This window comes from Pipra filicauda, unplaced genomic scaffold, assembly GCF_003945595.2.
Source record: "Pipra filicauda isolate LSUMZ 115617 unplaced genomic scaffold, ASM394559v2 scaffold80_size11013439_pilon, whole genome shotgun sequence".
In the NCBI taxonomy this organism is placed as follows: Eukaryota; Metazoa; Chordata; class Aves; order Passeriformes; family Pipridae; genus Pipra; species Pipra filicauda.
This window is the reverse complement of record NW_024104987.1, coordinates 2,434,203-2,455,980: the sequence shown is the minus strand read 5'-3', so window position 1 is coordinate 2,455,980 and position 21,778 is coordinate 2,434,203. Positions and strand designations below refer to the sequence as shown.

General features: G+C 50.1%; 1 protein-coding gene across 1 annotated transcript in view; it reads left to right on the top strand.

Annotated features, from left to right (window-relative positions):
- Positions 1-21,778, top strand: part of MAP2K6 (mitogen-activated protein kinase kinase 6) — a 44,805-nt gene that overhangs the window by 8,707 nt on the left and 14,320 nt on the right. The window contains exons 2-4 of the mRNA XM_027736546.2: positions 16,802-16,868; positions 17,776-17,824; positions 20,241-20,354. Of these exons, the coding sequence (XP_027592347.1) occupies positions 16,802-16,868; positions 17,776-17,824; positions 20,241-20,354 (230 nt within the window). The remainder of the gene's footprint in view (positions 1-16,801; positions 16,869-17,775; positions 17,825-20,240; positions 20,355-21,778) is intronic.

Here is a 21,778-nt window from a genome sequence, read left to right as displayed (position 1 = left end):
TATTAAAGCAGAAGAAAGGCAATGCTCTAATACTGTTGGGTTTTGACCTGTTCCAAAGCATTTTTCTGCTTTTTAACTCTTAAGAGATGAAAACCACAATCCTCTAACAACCTACCAGGAGAAACCAGGCTGGAGACAGGGAGTGCTTGGCTGAAACATGGCACAAAGTCTGATAAAATAGTGAATATACGTAAAATTGAAGTTTATTCAGATATCTCTACAATAAGCCAAGACAACCATTATTATATAGACAGGTCCTTGTGTAACCAGAGAGCTGTGCTGTGTGGCACAGATTTGTCCTTTGGGAGATACCCTCTGGAAAAAAATACAGGCAATTAACACAGACTCTGACTTCCTTACCTTTCCCAAGGACACCAGCAATTTGCTCATTGCTAATAAAACTTGGAACATCTCTACGGAAAAAACTTGAATTCCTGCCAAGGAATCAGTTCCACAAATTAACTGAAATACCAGGTTGGTGCAGTGCATGGAAGGACATCCCACACCAGCCCCCCGACAGCGTTGGAACTGGAGGGGGAGAGCCCAAAATAGCCCCTGGCAGCTGGGGAGGGCGGCACAGGAGCTGCATTCAGGGATGATCAGTAGTAAGTTGCTTTTCTGGAGGCAGGAAGGGCTGAATTGGCAGCATTTGGCAGAGAGAAGGACCCCAGGGCTTGCACCTCTGCAGGTCTTTTTGGGGTGGCAGCAGGGGAATGTGCCCTGAGCTGGGCAGCACCATAGGCTGCCTCTGGCACCCCCTCAGCCTCATTCATGCCTTTGGGCAGCTTCCTTTGGAGCTAAGCAGGCCATTTTTTTTTCTCCTATTTTTTTTTTCTCCTATTTTTTTTCTTCCCCTCAAAAAACATTTGGTACTTCCCCCGCAAGAAATCAGAAGCTTTATGTCTGATAAGGGGCTGGAACAGCTTCCTGCACTAGGAGAGCATTCCTCCTCTGGCTCTTCCTGCAGCCAGACCAGAACAATGCCAGCACTTCCAGTGTCATCAGCCCTTCACTTCACCTCTGAGCACACTCCTTGAGGGCCCATCCTGTGCAGCATCTCCCCAGCCAGCACCTCCTGCAAAGGGGGGGCTCCTTTCCCAGCAGCTTCTTTGAAAAAGGCAGGAGCAATCCTGAGGTTCAGTCGGAGCAGCTGTACCCAAGCAGGGCCCTGTTTTGGATGAGTAGGGGCTGAAGAATTTTTTTTTCTTTCCCCTTAAAGGAGAAGCTAAATAGGATTTTTTTTGGTGTTTTCATCTTGAAGCTACATGTGCATGTGCTGAACTTGGAGCATCCAAGCCCTCGTGCAGGAGTCAGTGGGACTGAATGTGCTTGGTTGGGGCTGAGCACACGCATAAGAATTTACAAGGTTTGGGATGTATTTTGTCCCGGTTGCTAAGTGGGATGGACATTATGGATTTGTGTCCATGATTTATGCTATCCTGCTGCTCTTGGTTGCCTTTTTTTTTTTTTTTCCTCATTTCTACTCTTCTTTTTTCCCATTTCTGCTTATCTGCTCTTGCACACAGAAAGCAAGATCAGTTTTGGGAGAGCGTGTGTGTGTGTAAGTGCAGTGACAGTCTCAAAACTCGCACGGGGAGTTCTGTGAAGGCTTTGACAGAAAGGCTTATAAAGAGAGGTTTGTGTTTTCAGCTCCTCGTTTAGAAAGCTGGGTGGAGAGATGTGACCTGACGGGCTTTGATCCACATGGACATATGGGGAGAGAAAAAAATGTGCCCAGTTGTGTCAGGGACACTTTATTAGGGAAAAAAGGAGAAGTCTTGCCTGGTGCCACAGTGCTGTGCTGTAATGGATTTCTTCAGTGTGTTTTCCAAGTTGAGATAAAATGGCATGATGAAAACTGGGGAAGGGCTTTTGTTCTTTCCATACTGCTTGCTCTGTATTTGACACACAAGCAAGTGTGTGCTCTCCAGCCTGGAGAAGAGGAGACTGAGGGGAGACCTTATAGAATTCTGCAACTTCTTCTTGAGGAGCAGTGGAGGGGCAGGCACTGATCTCTGTTCTGTGTGACCAGTGACAGGACCCCAGGGAATGGCTGGAGCTGTGTCAGGGCAGGCTCAGGTTGGATCTCAGGGAAAGGTTCTTTCCCCAGAGGGTGGTGGGGCACTGAACAGGCTCCCCAGGGCAGTGGGCACAGCCCCAAGGCTGCCAGAGCTCCAGGAGCATTTGGACAATGGTGGGACTGTTGGGGTGCCCCATGCAGGGTTTGGACTGATGTTCCTTGTGGATCCCTTCCAGCTCAGGATATTCCGTGATTCTCAGCAGGTGTCTGGCAGGTCATGCTCTCTGACCTCGGGCTACAATGAGTTTGAACTTTAAAGAGCTTCCCTGGAAGCCACATCCACCTTCACCTGCACAGCTCCTGGAGCCTCCCTGCCTGTGCCAGCCTGCCCTGCTGAGGTGTTTGCAGGCCCAGGCTCTGTCCGTGGTGGGACAGACTCGCTGCTGCTGGTGGAGCAGCTCCGTGTGCCGGTGGTTTCCTGGAGCTGTTATTGCTGACAGAGCAATAAACAGGAGGGCAGTTATTCCCTGGAGCCTCCTGTCCTGTCCTGGTGTTGGGGCAGTGCCCAAAGCTGCAGAGCTGGAGCCTTGGGTGGCTTGGAGGGGACACGGGTTTGGCTTTCCTGCAGTTCCCTTGGCTTCTCCCTGTGAATAGTGCTCCTGTATGTTTTTAAAGTAGGACCTACACGTTGGCTGGAGGCATTGCCAGCAGAGGGAGCAGGAGTTAGTTCCTCCCATCTGCACTGTCCAGAACTATGAAATACCGTCTTTAATGATTCAGATATACAAATAAGCAAATAAGCTTTTAAATCATTAAAGAACAGCTGTCTAACAGGGTAGCACAAAGTCAGGCTGGTCAAAGCCATGTTGAAAAATTAAGCACAGTGTTTGGCTGAACCTTTACCAGAATTTCCCATGACAAAATGTCAGGCAAGGAAGCAGATCCTCCTTCCATGGCAGCGCTGCTGGTGCTGTGACATTCCTCTAATGCAGGAAAACCTCTGGGTGAGGTTGCCACCTAATTTCTGACCTACACGTGGATTAACATAGTCCTCCTGCTCCCCAGGGACTTCTACAGAAGGTGAGGATGGTCACTGAGGGCACATTCCTCTATTTCCATGGATATTCCCATTTGGCTGTAAATATTATTGATGCTTCATAACTCACAGAATGACCAAATCAATGAGCACTTTTCTCTCTTTGGAACATAACTTGCTCATTTAGGCTGAAGGTGGCTTTCCTCATGAGCAGAAAATGATAACCCCAGGTTTTATATGCAGAGCATCAGCAGTAGATGTCTGACAGAGGTGTAGTTGAAATGTGCAGATTTATAATATGCTGAACAAATTCAATCTGTGCTTGGTAAAATGAGACTCCTGTGGCTGCCTGGAGCACCTGGTAACAGCAATAAAGCCGTGCCTTGGATTGCCCCGTGGTACCAGCTGGATTTTATTCCATCCTGCTGTGAGGGTGGTGACACCAGGACAGGTACCCCACAGGGAAGGTGTTCAGTGGGTAGAGGCATCTCCATGGAGAAGTGGGGCTGCTCTAACATGTGGGGAGCAGGAGCTGGGGGACGAATCTCTGTGCTTGCTTCTCTGGGGACGGTGACACCCCGAAGGGGCTGTTGGCTGAGCTCCCCAGGGGAGTCCTGCCTGGCCCATCACACCCTCCAGCTTTAGCAAAGTCCTGCTTTTCCCATGTTCCAGCCTCCTGACTCATTTTGGCTGAAGAAGCCTCAGCTCCTGCTCACATGGCTTTGCCAGTGGATGCTACGAGGCAGCGTCGGGCGCAGGAGGGGATGATGGGGAGCCACCGGTGTCCCTGTGTGGGTTGTCCCTTTTGGGACTGGAAAAGGGGCTGAAGGTGGCAGGTGCCCAGACGTGCTGCAGCTCTTGCAAAGGCTAAGCCAGCGGTCTGGCACAGCCTTTACACTCAAGATCCCTCTCAGCCTGGCACTTAGGACAGGCTTAGAGCATGTGCTTAAATCTGAGCACCAACAAGGCACAGGAGCCTTCCCAGCTGGAGCCACAGGGCTGCGAGTGCAGCACAGCAGAGAGTGGAAATGTCACCTTCCTCTTCCAAAGCAATTTGCATCTCCCGTGCTGGCAGCACATCCGACAGCTCCAAGAGGCCCTGGCTCTGCCAGGACAGCAGCCCCTCCTCTCCTGGGCAGCCCTCAGGGCTGGGCAGCTGGGGGAGATGCAGGAGCTGATTTGGTTTTTCAGGGGAGGTGAAGCTCTGCTGCAGGGCCCCCGCTCTGCTTCCCTAAAAACACTTTGCAGGATCCCCTGGGAGAAAATCCCAGCTGTGCACTGAGCACATTAAAAAAACCTGAAAAGCAAAATTGAAACTGGAGGGAGAGCTCAAGCAAAAGGGTGCCTGTGGGGTGTCTGATGGGGAGGGGATCTTATCACCCTAAGAAAATTGGGGGTTGAGGCTCTGCAGAGAAATGGGGAAAGGAATTGGACTCGATGATCCTTGTGGGCCCTTCTAACTCAGGATATTCTATGATTCTGTGATTGTATGAGGTTCACTGTGTCAGGTTTCCCAGGGAGCAGCGGGTTTGGGAAGCACAGAAGTGTTTGTAGCTGGGCTGTGGCACATGAATTTAAGGCAAATCCTGCCCCCATTGTGGCAGGATTTGCATTGAGGCAGATGGAGCACCTGCTTTTATGTTAAATATAGGACAGTTGCTGCTGCCTGCTCGCTGTTCGTGTGGGAAGTCGCTCAGAGCCCCGTAGCTGCGTGTGGTCACTCACTGAGGTGAAGTCTTGGTGGATAAGGGGAAGTTAAAAAAAGCAAGTGGAGCACTGGGAATGATGCCCAGTTCGTGGGCAGACCCTCAGCATCCCCTCAGCTCTCACGTTGCTGTGGGAGCTTCAGCCCCTCCTCTGTGGGGCTGCACGGGGAGCACCCATAGCACAGGGAGACCCTTCAGGGTGCTGCTGCTGCCCCGAGGAGCAGAGCCCACCCTGCCTTCCTGAGGGGCAGGGAGCACAAAGGCTTGGATAAGCCTTGCACGCCACGATGCAGGAACATTGGGAAAGCTCTTTGCCTTCCTGTGCTCCTCTTCCTCTGCTGGCAGGTGTGGGAGGTGTCCGTGCCCCTGCCCACACGTCCCCCTGTGCCCGGGCAGAGCCCACCTCCTCCAGTGCCACGGGCAGGTGCTCTTTGGCACCGAGAAAACAGGCACGAAGGTGGTGGCAGTGAAAGCAGCCTCGTCCTCCAAATCCTCCTGCACAAAAGCCCTTTTGTTTGTCCAGTGAATTCCAAGAGCTTTTCTCCAGTTTTGATTCCAGCGAACTCCCACTGCAAGCAGACAGGCTGGAGGGCTGGAAACAAAGCAGCAACCAAATGAAAAGTCCCTCATAAAAAAAAAAAAATCCCCACGAGGGGCTGGAGGCTCTTGACAAACAGCTTCCCCAGCCTGCAATTCCTGTGGATTTCCTAATTTGAGATAAGCAGCAAAGAAAACAGGCTCTGGGATGGGGAGGCAGCGAAGCCGGTGGACCTTGGCAGAGGGAAAATACGGGCATGATTTATGGTGTGCCGGGGGCTGGAGGGAGTGCCTGCCCCTTCTCTTGCCCCCGGAGCTCCACTGCTGGGATTTCTCATGGTACCAGGGGCCATGAGGCCCCAGGGGCCTCTGTTTCTCCGTGGGATCTCCACCACCATCACGTCTTTCCCAGAGCAGCGGGAGGAGGCGGCCGCCCGAGCGCTGGAGGCGCAGGAACACCACGAGGGATGCAACCAGCTCCAGCGACCACGAGGAGCAGAAAACCAAGTCCTTTTGGGCATCTCTTGGACCCCAGTGGGATTCCCCTGAGCCTCGGGCTGCCTCTGGCTCTCCTGTTGTGCAGCCACGGGTGATTTGCAGGCTTTGAGGGTGTTTGAGGTGGCGTGGTGGGGACAGAGGAGTGCAAGTGGTGTTCCTCTGTGTGTGATGAGGGGAGGCTTGGGCCACCTGTGAAATTAAGCTGCTGGGTGGAAAAACAGTTAAGCAAAGGAAGGTGAGAAGGAAGAAGAGGCTTCGGTCCCTGTAGGATTTATGTCAGGCTGTTGGAGATGGGAATGTGTGTGGGCAAACCATTGGATTTTGCATTTTGTGGGTTTGCATTTTGCTTTCTGCCTCCACGGTGGTCTCTGGAAGGATCCAGCATCTCTGGAGCATCCAGGCACAGCCCCAGCCTTGGCACAGGCATGTGTTTCCTTGCAGCTAAAGAGGGTCTCAGGTGTCTCACAAGCCTGGTGGGGATCAGTGCTGCTTTCCCATCCTTATCTTGAACCACTTCCATGGATTTGGGTGAATGTTCTCAGGTGCCAGGGGGGAGCAGGATGGTGGTGTGAGCCCCTGCTGCCTCGTGCCCCCTGTGCAATGTGGGCTGCTCCTTTGGTGGCTGCCAGTGCCCTCATCCATGGAAGTCCTTTGCCTTGGTGGATGTGAGTCAGAGCCCACGGCAACAGAGGTGTTTTTGTCTGAGTTCATTTTGCACACATCCCCCGTGCCAGGCCGAGGGGACATGCACACAAACAAGGCTTGTGCAACTCTGGGACTTGGGCTTGGTGAGATCCTTATGGGTCCCTTCCAGTTGGAGATGTTCTGTGACTCTCTGACTGACTCCATGGCCGTGGATGGGGTGGGTGTTGCTGGAATTGGAGTGTGCAAATCCCGGTGCCCTGTTCCTCCTGTCCACCACCTCGCAGTGCCTGTCCCTGACAGAGCATCCTGCAGCTGGGGTGAGTGAGCAGAGAGCTGAACATTCCCATTTTCACCCACCTGGGAGGTCCTGGCTCCAAGGAGGATGGCTGTGATCCCTGCTGGTGCCGGGATCAGCCCAGCCCTGGCTGGGTGGAATTCCCTGAGGGCAGGTTTCCCAGCCCGGGGGCATCAGGGCCATTCCTGCTGGGGGATGTTGCACTGTCTGCAGGAGGTGCTGCAGTCTGGGAGGAGCTGTGCCCTTTCCCCCAGGCCATGGGGGTTGGAGCAGCTCGATGCACACGCCGGATGAGTTCAACCAAAGTGTTGTAACAAGGTTTTTAATATTCCAGTCTCTTGTACTCTGTGCTGAAAGCTGTAGGCAGGCAGAACGCTCCTACCTACCATCTCCCACCTCAGGTAGGATGGATTTAGGGCTGCTTTGCATTGCATCTGTTTTCTGAAGGAAAGCTGGCTGATCCAAAGGCTGCCTGGCAGTGCAGGATGCCAGGGGAGGGCTCTGTCTGGCCTTGTCACATCTGCAGATACCAGTGTGGTCCTGGCACCAGCCCAGCAGGAACATGAAGGTGGCCCTGTGCTGTGCCTGCAGTTCCTCTGATAGATTGGAAGTGATGCTGCATCTGGGCTGGGAAGGGACATCATCTGGAAAAGCTGTTTGTTGTCACCTGCCTGTTAACATCAGAAGGGAGGATGTGGCTGCTCTTTGCTGATCTGTGAGCGTGAAAACAGGTGCTGAAGGCCCTTTTCCTCTCATATCGACATTCCCTGCAAGGAAACAGTGGAATGGGGTGCAGGGAACACACAGGGCAGAGCCCAGTTGGGAAGTGAAGTCCAAAGTCCTGGCAGTGGAATGTCCAAGCCCGTGTGGGAGCCCACGAAACAGCTCAGTGATGTGGCAGCGACTTCCACAAGACATGAAAGATGATCCTGAACTCCCCAGCCCTCTCCTGTGCAGCTGTTCTGTATCATCCTCTCCATCAGACGACCAGCCTTCGTCTCCAGACTGGCCTTGGGTGCTGGTGTCCCACAAAACCTGCTGGATGGTTGTTCCAGCATGTGATTATCCCGGTGCTCCCTGCAGCTCCTATGGGCTAGAGCTGTGGAGGGGCTCATTTTTCCCTGCTGGGGGATTCCAGGAGGGTACACAACTGCCCCAAAGCTGTATCAGCTCCCTGCCCCCTCCCCAGAGTCCCTGCAACCCCATGTTCAGTGCTTGTCATAGCACAGGATCTCATGTCTAACCTCTATCAAAGTGTCTCTTCCGCTTTGCCCTTGGAAGGTCTTCTAAAATTTGGAGGTGCACTCTTATCAGAGTGACAGACAGACTCTCTTAACCAAAATGTGCGGATAGATAAGAAGAAATTGCATCCCTCTGGTTTCTGTGCTGACATGAATAACCCAGCAGCCTGCAGCCCTTTTGTGGGGTGTGTTGAGAGGAAAATGGGCAGAGTAAGAGAGATTAGCCTGAATCAGGAAATTACCTTCAAAATTGAATTACTGAAATACAGAGCTTACTGAAAGGGGGGCAAATAGGTTCTGATATTTGCAGGGTTTGGTGACATTTCTCTGTGTGTCTGCACTGCAGGATCCAGGGATTAGTCTCCTGGAGTCTGTGTTGCAGAGCTTTGTACTTTGCCTTCTTCCAGCGTTTTGTGCTGTCCAGAGCTTCCCCTCAGAAGTGTCTCCTGCTGGAGGCCAGCCCGAGGCAGGCACGGAGGGCTGACCTTGTGATTTACCTCTCAGCAGAGCTGGAGATCTTTGTCTGGGCCGTGTTTGTGCCTCGGCAGAGCTGACCCATGTCAGCCACCGCCAGCTGGGAGCTGCTCCTGCAGCAGAGACACAAATAACCCTGGCATTGCTCAACCCCTGCCACCGGTGCACTGGGTGCACCTCCACCGCTCCCTGCTCTGCCCTGCTATTTTGGTTTGGGGCCTCTCCTGCCCTGGGTTTATTACAGGTTGCAGGGTTGAGTCAGAGGAGCAAGTTGGGCCCTGCGACGGAGAAACCCCAGGGCAGGCGCTGGCACGACCGGGTGCTGGGGCACAGCTGGGGCACAGCTGGGTGCTGGGGCATGTCTGGGGCACAGCTGGGGCACAACTGGGTGCTGGGGCATGTCTGGGGCACAGCTGGGTGCTTGGGGCATGGCTGGGTACTGGGACGCTGCTGGGTACTGGGGCACAGCTGGACGTGGGGCACATCTGGATGCTGGGGCATGGCTGGGTGCTGGGACATGGACAGATGCTGGGACATGACTGGATGCTGGGTCATGGCTGGGTGCTGAGGCCCTGCTGGGTGCTGGGACATGGACAGCTGCTGGGTTGTGTCTGGGTGCAGGGGCAGGGCCACCCTCCAGGCAGGACAGTGCCTTACATTCTCAGCACTTTAATGTGGGTGGAAGTGGTATCAAGCTGTGCCCAGGCCTTGCCTTGCTCTTCTCATCTTTGGGAGCCTTGGGAATCGAAGTGAGCCGTGACTGCAGCATGGTCTGCTCGTGTGTTGTGCCAGGGTTTCAGGGTTTCCTACTCTGATGTCGTTTCTGAAACGCGTTGGCAAAACCCATCACAGGCATAAAAGTGCTCTCCCTCTTGCCTTTCCCTCTTCCTGACCCAAAATGTGGTTCCTGGGGGGAAAAAAAGGGAAAATAAATAATGCTTTAAGTCCGACATGGATGTGGCAGTGGCCACCAAATGACCCAGCAGCTCCATGGCACCGAAACAAGAGGAAGAAAGCCGGGAGCTGGAGCCACCTCACCCGTGGCAGGCTCAGCTCTGTTCCCCAGACAGCCCTGAAACGAGTTGTTAAGGAAACAGATTTCAAATTTGCCGTTTCCAAGGAGTTATTGCAAACAACCACGAGGGAAGACACAGATAAAGGAAGTGTGGGAAACGTCCCTGTCCTGCACAGAGGACATACCACCATCCTTGCTGGAGCATCTCCATTTGCCTCCAATCCAGTTTCTCGTGGCAGTGATGGAAGAGCAGCCAGTGGCACTTGGCCAGGGAAGCAGCTCAGTTTATTTCAAGGAGACAACTAAAGCACATTATCCACCTCATCCCTTCCCTTGGCCTTTGGTTGAAACTTCAGCAGCTTTTAAGTGTTGTTTGCATATTAAATTCTTTTTCTGTGGCTTCACAAGGGCTTGGAAAACAGATTTTCAGGCCTGCTTTTCCATATTATTGATGCTTGTGTGAACACCTGGCTTTTGGTTTTCTCCAGAAATTAGGGCTTGGCTAAAACTCTGCATTTACAAACTGGATGGTGGGTGCAGCTCCAGCCACTCACCCACCCTGTCACTGGGACCCTGCTTTGAGCATTGTCCAGAGGGATTTTAGGCAGCTTCACCAAAGGGTTTTCGAGACACACAACCCAGACACAGGGGCAGAAGTGGTGAGAGAACTTCCCTCGTTCCTCCCCATCCCAGTCACCAAGCCCCTGTCACCAACACCCACCTCCCTGTCACCTGCAGTTCTGTCCCGTAGACATTTCAATGGAAAAGCCACGGTCTGGTTCCACACTTGGACTTTCTGTATGGCAGAATTCAAAGGGTTTCAGCCCCTGGGAGGAAGGTGGTGGTGCAGGAATCACTGTGGTCACAGCTGTGGAGATGCCACAACAACCCAAGGGAGGACCTGTGGGGCTGCCTCGGGGAAGTGGCCGCTGGGGGCAGATACATTTGTGCTGCTAAAACCACCAGAAGTGGCTGGTTCAAGGAATTTCTCCCCCATTGGTGTTTGTTCTCTTTGAGGACTCGATTCCCATTGGAGCTGGAACAGAGCCAGGTTGTGAGAACGAGTCCAGGTACAGCAGCGTGGACACACTCGTTCAGAATGTGCTTTGTTATCTCTGTGTATTTTCATTTTTAAGCAGCAGCTTGGCTGGGAACCTCAGGAACCTTTGCTGGGTGGCTGTTGTTTAGTCTGGAGGTGATGAGTGTTTGCCTGTGGGGACACCAGGAATGCTCACGGGACACCTTCCTGCTCCTGGGATGTCTCCACTTGTGGGATTCCTTGGTGGAAAGACCTGGGCAGGACTAAAGGGTGTTTTCCTTGAGAAGTGGGGAGTGGTGCCGAGCTGGTGCTGGGGCAGGTGACTGAGGCCTGGAGGAGATGGGCAAGTCCATCCCCAGCCCTTGGACTCTAAAGTGTGCTAAGATGGGTTTGTGTAATAACCATAATAATTTGCAAGCATAAATAATGAACCTCTGAGATGATCTTTAATACTTGTTAAAAGTATTTTTCCCCTCTGTGTGAAGCTGATGTTAAATATGAGGTTGCTACATCTTCTGCAGCAGCAGCAGCTGCTCCAGGTGACCTTGCTCTGCCTTGGGTATCATTAGCAGCTTTAAAGTTTCTCAATTTTTATGTCCAGGACTGTTCATTAATGAATTTCTCAGAGATTTGACCATTTCCACGTGTCCTGCAAAGCTTAAACTTCTCTTTGACAGCATCAGACCTCCCACTGCTTGCTGAAATATGGGCTAGAACTGAGCTATGGGATAAGAGATGCCCTTTTGCACTTAAAGACAAAGCCTTTGCATGAAGAACTCTCTCCTGCTGGGCATTTCCAGGGTGTTTGGGAAACAAAAAAATTTAATCTTTATTTCTTGGTTTTGCAAGAACCATCTCGGTTTGGGGTTTTGCACCTAAGCCATTCCCACTGCAAAGTGGCACTTCAGGATCAGACAGGACATTGGTTGTGGAGGAGTGGGGTGGAGGGGTTTCCATGAGATGCAGTTTCACTCTTTTTCCATGGAAATCCACCAAACAGTTCCATTTTTTCCCTCATGTTAGAGATGGGGGTTTGCTTACACAGGGAGTACAGCTGATAGGGGAAAACCAGACCATTTGGCTTTCAAAAACTTCCAAGGAATCAGACCAAAAAATCCTTAGGAAAGACAGGAATAGTAAATGAGCCAATTTTACCTCCTGAAAAAGTGGGAGAAAGAGGCATTTCCTGCCTGTGGGATTTTACCAGCAAGTTCTGTGCTAAAGAGTGTTATTTGAAAGGAAAACGTTGCTACATGGCTATTGAACACAGCTTTAATAATAAATTGTGGTGAAGACAGAACTAGTTAATATCCTTTGATGGAAATAGGAGCTTTTTGTGGCAAGGAACCATTAACTTTGGATTGAATCATGAAAAAGTTTTTGACTGCAGCGAAATGTCAGGAGACAGGGGAATGGGATTTTCCTTCTGAAGTCGAAGTTTGTTTTCTGTTACAGCCTATGTGGGCAGTGAATTCCTCTGTCTTCCCTTTCTTTGTTATTCTCTGTTCTGCTTCCTACCCTTTCCCTGCGAAACTTTGAAGTTTCCTTTTTCAATATTGATATTTAACGGTGCCCTATTTGAGGGGAGTTGACAACATCCATCTCTGTGCTCTGTCAGTGCTGGTGGGAGGAGGTCAATGAGCCCACTGCAAGTGTATTTTTCTCCCCTCCCTAAGGAACTGGGTTTAAGACCTTCACAGGGAAGTATTTAATGTGTTTTCATTAAGTCAGGGTTTCTTTTTCCTATTAGGATTTTTGCTTTCAGACCTCATTTGGTTCTTAGTGTTGGCTCAGTTGGGCTGGTCTGAGCCGTGCAGGGGTCGGTGCTGGGGCACGGGAGGTTGTGGTGATGCTGCAGCCAACTGCTGGAATTAAAATCATGGAATCATGGAATCATTAAGGTTGGGAAAGCTCTCCAAGATCATCGAGTCCAAACATTAACCCAGCACTGCCAAGCCCACCACTAAACCATGTCCCCAAGTGCCACATCCACTTGAACACTTGGAACACTTCCAAAGGTGGTGATTCCACCACTTCCCTTGGACAGCCTGTTCCAGTGCTGACCACCCTTTTGGTGAAGAAATTCTTCCTTAATCTAATCTAAACCTGCCCTGGCACAACCAGAGGCTGTTTTCCTCTCATCCCGAGACTATTCCAGCTTCCTTGAGCAGTGCATTTGCGAGAAAGGACGGAGGCTTTGTAAAGGTGGCAACTTTTCCAGCCCCAGTCGGTTCAATACATACTGTGGGTAATTTTTCTGCTAAAAGAAAGTAGATTCAAGCTTGTGCTTAACATTGCAGATACTCTGGATGTTTTGCTGAATCCAGACTGGCTTCTGGAGGTGTCTCTCAGCATTGCTCCAAGCCAGGCTGGTTTTTTTTTTTCCCCTCAATTATTCTTAAAACTTGGCTTTTGAGTCAAGTGCTTGTGGATGTCTCCGTGTGGCAAATTGCAGGGAGAGCTCTCAAAAGAGCTTTAGCTCGAAGGCTCAGGGACCAGCAAGGCTTCAGGGGTTGTTTCCACAGAAAGCTCATGGCTTTTTGGGTGCTGGGGAGCAGATGCACAATCCCATCTGCTGATTCACCAGCACAGGGAACCTTTTGCAGCAGGAGCCACGTGTAGACTTTGTGCTGTGTGTGATGGCTCACTGGGCCTTTCCTTACTGCAAATCCCAAGGAATTGCAGTGAACCCCCTGCACTGGTGCTCAAACCCTGGTTTGGGCCTCAGGATCAAACCTTGTGCTGTTATTTTGGTGTCTGAGGCACTCAGGGCTTCTGCACAGCTTGGGTGTGGATGGCTGTCCTGCCATGGGTGGCCTTTGTGCTGCAGCCTGTCTCTGAAGTGGGGATTTCTTTATTTAATCACCTGCTTTTATTAGATTTGCAGTCTCCCAAAGCTCAGTTTCTCTGTCAGATGGGGCTGGAATGGGCCAGTGGATTTACACTTACCACAAGGGACACAGACCGTCAGATAAACACGTGGGGCGATTTTCTTCAGGAAACAAAGCCAAAAATAGTAATGAATCATAAAAACGCTGTGGAAAATACTGGTTTTCTGGTGGATGGAACAGGTAACATCCAATTTTGTATGTTATTAAGCTGCCTCCACATTCCGAGCTCCTGTGCAGATGATTCTCTCTGCAAACTGCAGTTTAATATGGTGTCATCTCTCAAAGCTGTGGCAAACTGGGGGATTTTATTTTGACAGCAAGACACTTGCTTGGCAGTTCCTATTGAACAGAACTGATCTTGGGACTTCCAATTATTTTTTTTTCCTTGAAGAAAACAACCCTAAACCCTTTAAGCAGCCGTGTCTGGGGAGAAACTCTTTCAAGGGTGTGTGACCTGGACCATTGAGTTTTGGAGCAGCTTCAGGGGCTCAGCTGAGCCTCTCCTGTGCAATGGAGACCTGGGGGCTGGGATAAGAGGGGATCCCAGTTCCTGCACCCCACTGCAGCCTGCTGGGGTGGCAGCCCTTGCTCTGTTCCGTGTTCCTGGTTTTAAGGCAGTGTCAGGGGTTGCTGATGCTTCCTGCAAACCACTCTTAGCCACCAACCCCAGAGGCTTGGAGAGATGAGTGCTTTGCATGTTGGAACAAAAGGAGCTCAGAAACTTGGCCTGATCCACTTGGGAGGCTTGGAATTGCCTGATTTCAGCCCAGGATTCATTAAAGAACCCCACGGTGAGTGGAGTCACCACGTTCCCCCTCCTCACCCCGAGCTCATCCCGTTGGTGCTGCAGGTTCCAGTCCCAGATACAGCAATTCCCATTTGCAATCCCTTCTCCCTGTGCCATCGTGAAATCCATGTTCTATTCTTGCTGCTGTTGTCTCTCTCTCTTCTTTCTTGAAAAGAAAACCCCAAAGAATGTTAAACTGTTCCTGCGTCTTGGCAGCTCGAACGCACCGACAGATTGTGCTTCAAAAAAATGGCAAAGTTTCAAAATATTGTGTTCTGTGAAGAAGAGACAAGGAAAATAAACTCCCCAAAATGCAGATTTTATTTCACCAGAAGGCGGAAGGCTTTTAATATTTATTTGGGTTTGGCACTTGGCTACCTAGTTCTGCTGACACCACTTGTGAGCCACGATAAGATTAAACGCTGTACAACCTGTTCTGGTTCCAGTTCAAATTAGGGTAATTTCCAGTAGGTTCGTTTTCACCCTCCCAGAGCTGCCCCAGAGCGGGTTCCTGAGGTTCAGATGCAGCATATGGGGTGGTGCAAGCAAAACCACGAAGGGAAAAAAAAGAAGAAAGGCAATAACAGAGCGAATTTGTGCCTGTTTGATTTTGGTGGTGCCAATGCGATTGTGGCAGAGGGGAGGGCTGGTCCTTGTGCTGTGTCAAAAGGCAGCTGGTGAGTGTTGAGAGGGAGAGCTCAGCTCTGAGGAGGCAGTTCCTGCCTCTGTGGGCACCTGGGTGGATGTTTGTGTCTGGATTTCCGCACACAGAATCAGGATGAAGATGCTTTTGTTGTGCCTGTGGTTGTCTCGTTTGCTCGGGGATGCAGGCAGAATGAACTCTGGGGGCAGAGAGTTCACTGGGATGGCAGGCTTGGAATATCCACAGAAACAGGGGTTTTGTTTGCCTGCACTGCCAGACCTGTATTTTTGGGATTCCTTTTTTAGCTGCCACACCACCATCCAGAGTACTGTTACCCATTTAGCATCCCGATGGATCCGAGGGGCACTTGGCACAGCTTGGGCAAGGAATGGAATCCAGAGCATCCAGCACAGCAGGGCTTGCTCCTCAGTTGTGCCTTCTGGGTGCCTGTGTAGTTCAACTACGAAAACTAGAAGGAAAAGGGTCACAGAACTGCAGGACTTCCTCCACTGGGTTTTAGTATCATTTTTGCTTCCTCACAGACCAGCTTTTACCTGTTGGGAAGACAGGGCTGTTCTTTGTGCTTGTGAGCGACATTGCTGCTTTTATTTTGCCTTTTCTGTGTTAGATTGGAAGTTCCTGGGAGCAGAGAATTAGCTTTTTTTCCAGTTTTCCCTCTTATGTAAATTCACAGCTCTGTTGATTTCTAATCTTGACAGTGAGTGTGCACAGGGGTTTCCAATAAATTCTTTTCCCCTGAGGTGTCAGCTGGGTTCTTCCATCCTGTCCCATCCTGGAATGACTCTTTGCCAAAAGGAGTGAGCCTGATCCCATCTTTTGGAGCAGACAAGGAAAAAAAATATTAAAAAAATAATAATAACGGCAGTCTGAATTGACTAATTGATTCCTAAAGGTCATTTTCCATCCTGGGTGCCTGCACTTTGATCCAGCACCCCTCTGGCACTGGGATTCACAGGCATCTATTGACAGGAGTCTGTGTCAGAAGGAAAAACAAATTGGAACATGGATAGGTGAAGTTTGAGAGGGAGTGTTGGGAATAGAGGGTAAAACTCCTGCTTAAAAGAAAGGCAGTAACTGATACAAATTGTTAGATTGAAAATGTCAAACACCTAAATTAGATGCCTGTGCCTTTTTGAGGGGGGACCAGGGATTTTCTTACACAGCCAGATGTTTACCTTGGGGTTTTGGTGACATGACTTATGTTCCCAGGTTATTTTATCCCTGGATTCCAAACCCCTTGCTGAAATGTGGCTGTATATGTGCAGTCATAAAAAGGTTCTTGTGTTTCTCTGCTCTCTGCCTGGCTCTGTGTGTGCCTGCTTGGACCCCCTTTACAGGAGAGCTGCAGTTGAACTCCTTGAGAGCTTGAGCTGCATCCAGCTCAGAAAAGCTTGGCTGGTCAGTGTGAACAGAAACAAACAGCTTTGAAGCCTGCAAAACTTAATTCTGCTTTATTTTTGCTGGGTTTGCACAACTTTAATGACCAGGAGATGAAACATCCAGTTAAACATCCAGAAAGTCCAGAATCAGAATCTGGACTTTCAGATTCGATTTAAAAAAAAAGATTTTTAATGCTGCCAGGGTTTGCAGTTATGTATCTGTCATGGTTTAAAATCTGAGGAATATTTTAAGGGATCCTGCGTGGGTAGGAGGAGAAATACCTCTCCCTTTGCATTTTCTGCCTTTGCCAGAGCTTTTGCCTGTTTTCTGTACCAAGTTGGCAGCCAGACCTTGCAGGTCTAAATGAAGACTTACTGAACAAAGGCACTTTATGTTTGAACTCTGTGCCCTGAGTCTACACCACCAGCCTGGCCAGGCATTTATGTTAAATAAGGTCAACAAATATAGACAAGCTGCATTTTGCAAATTAACCCAATCACAACAACAACAACAACAAGGACAACAACAAAAAAAAGCGCCTTTCTTTAACTCTGCCTCTTTCTTGTTTCACAGGCAAGAAGAGAAACCCTGGGCTGAAAATTCCTAAAGAAGCATTTGAGCAACCACAGACAAGCTCCACGTAAGTCTGCAAACACTAAAGGCAGAATGAGGAGAAAACCACAGAGCCCAGTTGCTTCCAGCCTTTGCTGGAGCCTGCAACTGTCCCAGGCCAGGCTGGATGGGGCCCTGAGCAACCTGGGAGAGTGGAAAGTGTCCCTGCCCATGGCAGGGGGTGGCACTGGATGGGCTTTAAAGTCCCTTCCAACCCAAACCATTCCAGGATTGTGTGATAGTAACTTCACAGCCCTTGTATTTCTCAGGTGCATCTCAGCCCATCACCTGTACCCATCACATCCCCAAGTCTCATGTGCTGCTTAATGATGCAGGAAAAGTCAAAAAGCAGAATGGGCACCCAGTTTTGACTCATGTGGCACTCTGATCACCCAGTTTGCATAACATGCATTTGGTCAAGGCATGAAAATGTGTCCCCTTCTCTATGTACTCAGCCTTGCAAAAGGAAACCCTCTGTTTTTGAGGCAATCTGTGCAGCTCCAGCCAGCCTGGCTTTCCTTGCTTCCTTGGGAATTCACTTTTTTTAGCCTGTTATCGTGTGCTGTGTGGCTGAGGTAATAATTTACACTGGGTTTAGACCTTTATGCCCGTTTAATCCATTTTTCATACAGGCTGGCAGAGATTTGGTGCTTGCCAACTGCCTTGCCTTTCACAATGAATCTCTCTGGGTTCCTGCATGGGGAAGTTGGATGTGAGAAATGCTGAGTCCAGCAGTTCCTTCCTGAGCCCTTTTTGGGGTGCCTTTGGCTCTATCTGTTGATCCAGGAGACTAAGGCTGCTCAGGACTTCAGGGGCTGCTGGGTGAAGGTGTGAGGGGATGGCTTGGGGGGACCCCGGGGGTTGTATTTATTCACTGAGGGAAAATTGATCTTTTTAAGGCACATTTCACATCTTTTCCCTCTTCTTTTCTTCAGGCCACCCAGAGATCTAGACTCCAAAGCCTGCATCTCTATTGGCGAGGAGGTAAGGCTGGGGGACCTTTGGGTGACCATCACTTCAACCCCCCCCTCCAAAAAGGGTAGATTAATAAATACCAGCTATTAAAAACAACACAGCCCATTTTACTTGAAATGGAAGGCAGTTACTGGATAAATAAAAGCTGAGAAGAGCCAGCCTGGAAGCTCTGGGGGCTTGTGAGCCCTGACAGCCACCTCCAGCCTAAAATATCTGACTGGCATCTGGTGTTTGTGCTCCTGCAGCAAGGACTGTGTGTGTGGGACACCAGTGTGGCCCCTTGGCCAGCTGCAGAGGGACCTACTGGCTGGCACTGCTCTGATGAACATGCCCCAAACACTCCCCCTCTGCCTCCCTTGGCACGTGGGTTCCCTTCATATTTTCCACCCTGGAAATTCCTTCCCTCCTGCAACAAGGTGCAGCTAATCCCCTGGAAATAACGATTACAAAGCGAGGGGGTTGCTAACAGAGTGTTTCACTCTCCTCTGCGGTTCCTTTGCTGATTTAAAGCCCTCACCCAAAGTGTTTCCCTTCACTAATATTGAAGGCCATCTCTCCTCAGGAGTCGAACTCAGGGTAGATCTTCCTGTCCTGGAAGCAAATCCTTCTGACAGCATGGAAGGCAGTCCACCTGATGGTCTGAAAAAAAATAGCAGGGAAAAAAAACCAAAACCCAGGACAGTTATTTTGATAGGAAAAAAAAAAGGGCAGAACAGAACCCATAAAAGCACTTCAAAACTGGACAACAGATTTATTAGGTGCAGAAGGTAGGCCTTGGTGTCAGCGAGTTAATTTATGAAGTGAAATGCTAACCCAATAGTGTTTTATAATATCTATCTTTGGATTGCTTCTCTTTCATTTTGTATTTTCCCTGGCATGGAGCAGGGGCTGGAAGGTGGAAACAGTGTGAGATGCTTCTGGAGCAAAACTGTGCAGCATGGAGGCAGAGAAAATGCTGCCTGCTGCTAGAGCAAGCAAGGCTCCAAGAAAATCCTTTCTCCCCTGCAGTCCCAGGGATGAGAAAAGGCTCCAGTGCTCCAGAAAGGCTCTGTGCACAGAGGCAGTGCTGGATGGTGCAGAGACAAACACACTCATAAACCCCAGAGCTCGGTGTGTTACAGGCCTGTTCCAGAGGGACTGGCGTGCCATGGCTTGCATTTCCCATGGATCTGCTACTTGTTTATCCAGCCAGGTTCCTTTAGGATGGGCTCCCTCTTCCACCAGCCTTTCTGCACTCACCCTGATCCCGAGGGAAAGCCACTTTCCCTCCTCTCCCTTCAAACTTTGCTGCTTGTTTGAAGAGAGCGCTCCAAGTGCTTTTTTGGAGAAGGGTCCTCATGAACAGCAGGAGCAGTGTCAGAGATGCTTAAATCTCTGCTGTCACTCCAAAATGTTAGTCAGGGCTCCTTGTGCACATTCCCACAGTGCATCCCTGCTCCCCATGGCATCCCCAGCCACTGCAGGCTGCAGGAATTTTTCTGCTGTGCCAGCAAAAAGCCACATGGGATTATTCCCTGTGAATCAGTTCACTCACCCCCTGCCTTCTGGAGGGTGACTGATTGATGTGGTTGTGCCTTCAGCAAACAGAATGGCTGGGTTTAGTGGCAAAGGCATGTTTTAAACATCCAAAAATAATAATAATAATAATAATAAAAAAATAGAGCAGATGCACAGAAAGGGAGAAGGGCAGGTTGGGATGCAGGGTCCAAACAGAGTCATCCTTTGGGTAAGGACAGGAGAAAGAGATGAAAGACAAAATAAATCCTCTGTGGTGTGAAAATGGGACACACTCAGCTGGTATTTGGCCCATCTGCAGGTCTGGAGAAATAAGCTTTTACAGGCCTTAAAAAACCTGGGAGATATTTCTGTGATTGTTTTGGGGAAGAGGGTGGAAGGAAAAAGAAATATTAAAATAAGACTGAAGGTGATTCCCAGGGGAGAAACTGCTGTGGTGTTTTCCATCCCAGCTCTTACAGGATGGAGAGGCTGAAGGTGACTGGGAGGGACAAGACAAGAACATGTAAAGATAGGACAAAGGGGAATAGATCCAAACTAAAAGAGAGTAGGTTTGGATTAGATATTAGGGAAAAATTCTTCCCTGTGAGGGTGGGGAGGCCCTGGCACAGGTTGCCCAGAGAAGCTGTGGCTGCCCCATGCCTGGGGGTGTTCAAGGCCAGCTGGATGGAGCTCTGAGCAACCTGGGCTAGTGGGAGGTGTCCCTGCCCATGGCAAGGGGTGGAACAAGATGATCTTTAAGGTCCCTTCCCACCCAAATCACTCCATAGTTCTGTGACCCTGCAGAACAGCGACTGTGTGTCCTGGGGAGGGGACTCGCAGGGTGAGGGGATGTCCCAGGCAGGGCTGGGTTTGGGGGGCATTTCTCCCCTTGCACAGCCGTGGCCACCTGCTGTTTTTTCTCCCCCAGAACTTTGAGGTGAAGGCCGATGACCTGGAGCCCATCTCCGAGCTGGGACGAGGTGCGTACGGGGTGGTGGAGAAGATGCGGCACATGCCCAGCGGGCAGATCATGGCAGTGAAGGTAGAGTGAGCCTTTGGGGGGCTTCGTGTCTCTGTCGGGGTGTGTGGGCACAGCTCTCATCTCACTTCTTCTCACACGTGCCTTTGCTGAGATTTACTGCCTTTGCTTTGCTTCTTTCCTCGTGAAACTCTTCTTTCTACAGACATTCTCTAACGGTGTTTTACTCTCTGCAGTTCCTTTGCTGGTTTAAAGCCTTCAGCCAAAGTGTTTCCCTTTGCTAATGTTGAAGGCCATCTCTCCTCAGGAGTCTGACTCAGGGTGGATCTTGCTGTCCTGGATCCTTCTGACAGCATGGAAAAGCAGTCCACCTGATGGTCTGAAAAAATAGCAGTCAAAAAAACCCCCAGGACAGTTTTGAGCTCGAGGGGTTCAAAGAGTGCTCAGAGAGATTCAGGCCTTTCAGCCAATGGGTGTGTTCTAAAACTATGATGCTCAGTGTGTTTCCAGCACTGCAGTGCATTAATCACTCACCTTCATCCACAATATCCCTGTCTCCCTAGAATTCTCTTTGCCATGATTTTTTAAACAAACATTTTTTTTTTCTGATGTAGCCGTGCCCTCAGACTCAGGGCTCTGCACTTTGTAAAGAAGAGCAAATTCAATTGCACAGGAGAATTTTCTCCGCCTGGGACTTTTTTTTAGGCTATTTGGAAGGGGAAATTTTTGTTGGGATTTTCACGTTTTGCCTGCTGCAGTGGGATCCTGATCCATGGCAGGCTTGTAGGTGCTGTTATGAAAAGTTTTCATAACAACAGCTTAGACTCATAAATTTGGAGCTTAGGGAAATGGTCATGGGAAAATTTGTAGTTTGGGTAGGACCAGTTTTTGCTTGGCTGAATTTTCCCTCAAGTTTCCTTTCTGAATAAGAAAAAAAAAGATGCAGAGTTGGAAGCTGTGAGCAAACTGAGGGAAGACTCTTAGCTCCTCAGCTGTGGATAGACTTTGCTGTGGGTCCTGGGTGGGACATTCCTCAGGGCCTCTGTGCTCTGCATTTGGTCTTCTTGTTTGCTTTGTTGGTTACCAAAGTGCAAAAGATGCCTGTGAGTGTGATGAAAGATCTGAACAGGGTATGGCAGGAGCATTCAGGCTGCCTGTGATGCTGAACAGTTTAATTCTGTGCCATTACTGGCCCCGAGGGGCTTTGGCCAGGGAGCCTGGAATCTGTGTGTGACCCATGCTGGACTGTGTCATGCCCTGTTGTGGCGTTTCCCAGCTGAGGGTCTCCAGGTATATCCCATAAATGACATCTCTTCCTGGGAGACTGGGAAATGCCCATTTTCCATGCTCTGGTGCAGGGCTGGAGCCCTGCTGTAACAGATGTCCACTGCAGCTCCAAAATCACAGCTTTCCACCAACCTACAGTCTGATTTCCTCCTCCTGCCTCCTCTGCCAACACTCATTTCTTTTGGCTGTTGCAAAGAGAG